This window comes from Idiotropiscis lumnitzeri, chromosome 10 (assembly GCF_059441095.1).
Source record: "Idiotropiscis lumnitzeri isolate Australia: NSW breed Sydney's pygmy pipehorse chromosome 10, RoL_Ilum_1.0, whole genome shotgun sequence".
NCBI classification, from domain to species: Eukaryota; Metazoa; Chordata; class Actinopteri; order Syngnathiformes; family Syngnathidae; genus Idiotropiscis; species Idiotropiscis lumnitzeri.
In genome coordinates, this window is record NC_142400.1 from 13,559,998 (window position 1) to 13,566,379 (window position 6,382).

Consider the following 6,382-nt stretch of genomic DNA (forward strand, 5'->3'; position numbering starts at 1 on the left):
GTTACCCAGATTACCATCAGTGCCCCTCAGATATTTTTTTAACAGATCCTCGGCGCTCGGCAATATCCACTCGGAGCCATCTGGTGCAGATCAGAATCTACTGACTTCTTGGGCTTCAGTCGTTAACGGTATTACATCTAGATCTAGAATGCCACCTCTTTTTCTTGGAAGATGGGTGCTCTAAGAATCAAATGCACTAATAAAAATATAGAACTGTTGAAACATGAACAGCCCCATCCTCTCCAAAGGTTGATGTGTCAGGAACGAGCAGAGGAGGAAAGTAGAGGTTAGTATCTTGCACTTTGGATTTTTTTCACCCCCTTGTGCTGGAAATTGGATAAACGGTTGAAGAGAGGATATCTACAACATGCTTTTGTCCCTCTCATGGAACTTCAGTTCTAATCAATTAAATGTATCATGCATATAAACGTAGTAATAACGTAAAACACTCTTAGAAAATTACCAGATTAGACGTTAAAAATATGCAGGCACATTTTTATGTGTGTTAAGCACATTCGGGGACTTGCATAGACTTTGCAGCTTGGTGTCTCTTTGAGTTTGTCCCTGCAGCTTTTTCCTCATTCCTTTTGAAAGCAGCGAGAGTGAAAAAAACGTGAAGTGGCTCTGCTGTTACAAAGGACAACAACAATCTGCTTTAAGTTCACAAAACACACACACACACACACACAAAACACACACAGATGGAGAAAGGAAGAGAGTAGGAAGAGGAGGTGGTGTGTGGAGGGGGGGTGGATGATTAAACCATTAAGAAATCAAAGGCGACTACAGCAGTGGTCAATTAAAAATGTAGCGCAGTAATAATAAATTTAAAAAATAGCAGAATCTATATTTTAGGTGAACGTGTGTATAAAAAAGAAATTTTAGGGACAATATTGAAATGTGTTTAGCTGAAATAATTGGTCATTAGTAAACGTCTGGAGTTGTAAATGCGTTCGATAAAACAAAAAATATTATATCCCAGAAAAAATGAAAGAATTGAGTTAGACATGAGGAATTAAACCAAACACCCAGTGATACACAAATAACTAATTCCTAAAGACGGCTTTGATTACAATTTAAATGTATTCCAAATAAGTTCCTTCCTCTGACGGGTTTACTTCCCTTGGTGTCGGACAGCTGTAAAATCGCGTCGACAGGTTGTCATACAACAATCAAAGCCGTCGTTGAATGGACTCTAAAGCTTGAACATTTAACATACAATAAGTCCAAACACGGCTGGAGAGAGAAAGGGAGAGGGAGAGGCGACAGAGCAAGGAAAGAGAGAGGAGAGAGAGAGGCCTCAGCCAATGTGCGCTCACTCCATATTCACATTATCCCACATTGCTCCAAACTAGGAGGAGCTTGTCGGCTCAAGTAGGGGATGCCAATCAAAGCTTCAACTTCAAATTGTATCTGAGAGATCAGCCTGGAGACCTCAGGGCCAGGCGCGTCAGTCTGTGCGCAATTGGTGATCACATCACATCCAAGCGGACTTTGAGCAAGCCAAAGAGAGAGGAAGCTGAGATTTAAGAGAGTCTTGTTTCCACTGCCTACCGCCGCATGTCAGTAGTTGCTCTCACTTTGACTTGAACACTTTCCCCTTCAATTCATCTGGTTTGTTTTTCTTCTTTTTTTTCACCTTCGTCTCCACTTTTTTTACGCACAGTTTGTGGACGTTCCGCGCAGTGCAGAGCGTCAAACCGGCGGTGGAAGATGTCTTTCCCCCAGCTAGGCTACCCGCAGTACTTAAGTGCCTCCCAGGCGGTTTACGGGAGCGAGAGGGCGGGAGTGCTCACGCCTTCATCCCGGGGAGGGAGCACCGAAATCGGAGGGAGTCCGTCAGCCACCGCCGCGGCCGTCACGTCTGTGCTGGGCATGTACGCCAACCCGTACGCGCACAACTACAGCGCTTTCTTACCTTACACCAGCGCGGATCTGGCTCTTTTCTCACAAATGGTAAGACATCGTGTTTAAATATTGGTCAACTCTCTTTAAATGGCATAGATTAACGCAACAAATTAATGCTAAATAATCTCACGCGGTGAGATGCCTTCGCGGTTGAAACAGTTTTCATCTCCCACGTTAAATATTTTTTTAAAACGTCAACCTAACCAAAGAAAAAAATAATGACAATTGTATTTGTTATTTCATGAATAATAATAACAAACAGTAAATGTCCGAATATTTTCAACCACAGTGCTGTATTTGATTCAGCTCGTTGCATTAAAGCAGGGTGGTTATTTTTAAACGCAATAAATAATTGTTTTGAAGCTCTAATGGAACTTATGAAATTACATTAATTAGCGGCTATACACACATGGTGTTTGTATTATCTAGTGTGTGTCTGTAATAAGGCAATGGCGTGCATATTATTGAGGAAAGGGATTATTAGAATGTAATCATTTTGAAGGTTTAAAAAAATAAACTCGCATGAAGGCACGCATGAAAAACACGTACCAAAACGACCGAAAAATGGTATCATTACGTTTAATGCTCGAATTGATTTGTATCGTCGAAGAGAAAAAAAAGTGCAAATAAATTTTAGTCTTAAAAGAGCAATTTCTTGACAAAATTCACCGCATGCTTTGAAGTACCTGAGAGAAGTTTTAAAGCACCTCCTCGTGGAACTTTGTTGTGTAAAAGTTCAGTAGAGCAAAGGCAGCATTCTTTTAATTACATCAAGGAAGTTATTCGATTTAATATTTATTATGCATGCAACTTTAATTACACGTGACGCATGTGCTACATTTGTGGTTATTTAAAATAATAACATAATAATGACGCGTGTTGTTCCTCTTCAAGGGATCCCAATACGACCTGAAGGACAGTCCTGGCGTCCACCCGGCCAGCTTTGCAGCTCACACCTCTCCTGCCTTCTACCCATATGGTCAGTTCCAGTACGGGGACCCGGCCAGGCCTAAGAACGCCACACGGGAGAGCACCAGCACTCTGAAAGCCTGGCTCAACGAACACCGAAAGAACCCTTACCCGACTAAGGGGGAGAAGATCATGTTGGCCATCATCACCAAGATGACCCTGACGCAGGTCTCCACCTGGTTTGCCAACGCCAGGAGGAGACTGAAGAAGGAGAACAAGGTGACATGGGGGAGCAGGAGCAAAGAGGACGGGGAGGACGGCAATTTATTCGGCAGCGGAGACGAGGCAGAGAAAAATGAGGATGAGGAGGAGATTGACTTGGAAAGCATAGATATAGACAAAATAGACGATAACGACGGGGACCAGAGTAATGAGGATGACGATGATAAATCCACCGACGGGGGCACGAGGGACCACAGAGGCGATGGAGACGCGGGGGGAGAGCTGGACAACTTGGAGAAAAGACGGGCCTTCACTCTGCAGGGCCACGAGGCCTTGGACAAATCAAAAAGCTCCATTTCACTCCACCCGGGCTGCAAAGACACATCGGACCCTACCAACAACACCACACGAGTACTTTCTCCGGACAGACCTGGAGGCTTCCCCTTGCCATCGAACAATAAACCCAAAATATGGTCATTAGCAGAAACCGCCACGACCCCTGACTCATCGGCCCAGAAACCCACGTCTCCTTCCGGTCCAGTGCCCCCCTCTCACCCACAGATCCAGGCCCACCCCGCCTTCCTCCCCAGCCACGGACTGTACACTTGCCAGATTGGAAAGTTCCACAACTGGACGAATGGGGCTTTTCTGGGTCAGAACTCCCTGCTCAATGTGAGATCCTTCCTGGGGAGCCACCACCACCACCATCAGCACCAGAACCACCACTTGGCAGCCCAGCAGCAGCAACAGCAGCCGACGTCAGTCGTGGTGTCCCCACTTGCAGCTGCAGCGGCCCTCAGCCAAGAGAGCAAGGCCCCAATGGACAGCCCCAAACACATAGGTGAGAACATGCATCCCAAAATAGGATGTGACAGCAAACTCCACGCAATATGCGTGCATGGGTCGAACCTTATTTTTATTCTATTAATGTTAACACTGACGATATTCAAGCGTGCTGTTCCATTAATCCCACACGGACTAAGAGGGAATAGCTACGGGAAATTCAGTTAGATGATTGTTATTAATGTTATTATTATTTCCCTCTAGAGCACGAAAATGGTGTACGGTGTGATTCGCCTCCAACACCAACCCTGAAGCCTTCTTTTCGACCCCTTCATGACAGGTGAGACTTTTTCCTTATAGAATTATTAAACATGTTGCTAAAAAAAAAAAAATATTATTTAAAAAACGAATTTATTCATGACATATCAAATTACGGCAATTTGCATTCGTTAAATCAAAGCTGTTTCATTAAATGTGCACCCTGGTTTTAGATCGTTAATACACAAGACGTGTAATTAATGGGTAAATAAAGTGCAGAGGGATAGGAATAAAAACACTAGAAAGTAAAACAAATAAAGCACAATTTGCTTTGCGAGTGACAGGGGTCTTGACTCTCATCCCACACCCCCTTTAATTCCTCCCCCTGCGGGGATAGTGTGGCTACTTATCAAGTCACCGAGTAAAACGGGCTCTGTCTGGGCTGTGCTTTCGCTAAAGACCCCTGGGAGTCCCGGAGCCCATGGGAGCGCTCTCACAGAAGAGGGAAGAAAAAGGTTTACCTCTGTTTCAAGTACAAAATAGCCCCCTTCCCCACCCATGGTGGCGAAATTATATTTGGATTCGTTTTGAGTTGAGGTCGCACTTGGCTTTTTTTTTCTCGACAGGATTGCTTTGCCATAACGCCGAATTATTATTATTATTAGTATTAATATTATTACTATTATTGATGTTTTTGTTATTATTTTTGCTTTATTCAGATCATCCCTGCCTTCTAGCGCCAGGAGTCCACAAGACGCTTCACCACGGGTCCTCACTGCTCTCTCTTCGGCTTGAGTTATTTTTCGTTTCGTTTTCTTTTCTTTTTTTCTTTTTTTTTTTTTTTCGTGTGCATGAAGGAAGACAACGAAAAAAAAAAGACTCCCCCCCCACCCCCAAAAAACGGACAAGGAAAAATTCTGAAGCAGCGTATTTGAGTCTTTGCAGTCGACACGGAGCAAATGGCGTTATTTGGTATTATCCTGTGGATGGAAAAAAATGGATGGATGAATACTTCCTCTGTTGTTGTGTAGCCTATAATCGCGCCCATACTGTTAAGATATCTCCCAATTTTACCCAGACACACTGGGAAACTTTTGGTAGGCTTTTTACTTTGTTATTATTATTATTAATATAATATTATTATATCTTGTGTTTATGGTGTCCTTCTTTAATGTAAATATCATGTGATTTAAATTTGTAAATAGGAAACGTTGAAGGAATTCGTTCAGATCGTATATTTTGCCTAATAAACTAAATACTGGAATTATAAGGAAACAGCAAGTCTTTATTATTACTATTATTTATTTATTTATTTATTCATTTATTTATTTATTTATTATTATATGCCACTACAATTTATTAATAATTTAATATGTATTGGGTGCAGAGAGAGAAAAAATATTGGCAGTCTATTACCATGCTTAATTTTATTCAAGTTTTGGAGGAAAGCAGCGTGGAGGCATTGAGGTGCTAATAAGTGTCCAGATGGTTGCTGGTGACAGAAAATGGACAGGAGCAGCTGGGAAGGTCATTAAGTAATAATATGGGAACGCCCAGTCCAAACAAAATCAAATGGTTAAAATCTAATCTGTCAGAGCGAGACGTCGATTCGAAGATAAATTATTAATATTTTCTTTTTTTTATTTTAACGGGGGAGGGGCAGACTGACATTGTTGATGTAGGCAGCAGGGTGAGTGCTTGGGGATGCTGTCTGTGCAGAGGCTGATAGCGATCATTAGACTATAAATCAATTTTTGGGATCGTCCGTCGACGACCCAAACCGCGCATTGACTAACAATAATTGCCAGATTGAGTTTAAGTAAGGGGTGGATTTTTGGAGGAGTAAATTCCATATTTCATAAATATATTTCGATATTTTTACATCACAATAATATCTGCCTCAAGTGAAATATTTCTTTCAACGTTATTTTAATCAAGTTGAATCAATATTAGCTGTGAGAATCAGGGATTTTATTGGTATTATGATTATTATTATTATTATTGGTATTATTATTATTGTTATTATTTTTATCACTATTATCTTTTATTTAAAATTATTATTTTTTGTTGTTGTAAATGATAATCTGCAAATTGAACCGTTCCTTTGGATTTATGACTTTAGTTTCCTTAAACCAAATCAGTTTTGCTATATCACAGCGACCTCTATAGGCAAGAGACGGAAACACTTTTTCATCTTGAAAAGCGCGATAAATCCTGTTTCATGACCATAAACGGCCAATTATATAGGTGGCAATTTTTTTAAAAGTTGAATACTTTAAGGCATTTTGTATCATACATGCTC

At 41.4% G+C, this 6,382-nt stretch overlaps 1 protein-coding gene across 1 annotated transcript; it reads left to right on the forward strand.

Annotated features, from left to right (window-relative positions):
* Window positions 1–1,357: 1,357 nt before the first annotated feature.
* Window positions 1,358–5,342, forward strand: irx1a (iroquois homeobox 1a). The gene is made up of 5 exons (XM_088306577.1): window positions 1,358–1,562; window positions 1,667–1,956; window positions 2,803–3,880; window positions 4,087–4,162; window positions 4,800–5,342. Exons 2-5 carry the CDS (start codon window positions 1,714–1,716, stop codon window positions 4,873–4,875), a joined length of 1,473 nt encoding a protein of 490 aa, XP_088162703.1. The 5' UTR covers window positions 1,358–1,562; window positions 1,667–1,713; the 3' UTR covers window positions 4,876–5,342.
* Window positions 5,343–6,382: the final 1,040 nt, after the last annotated feature.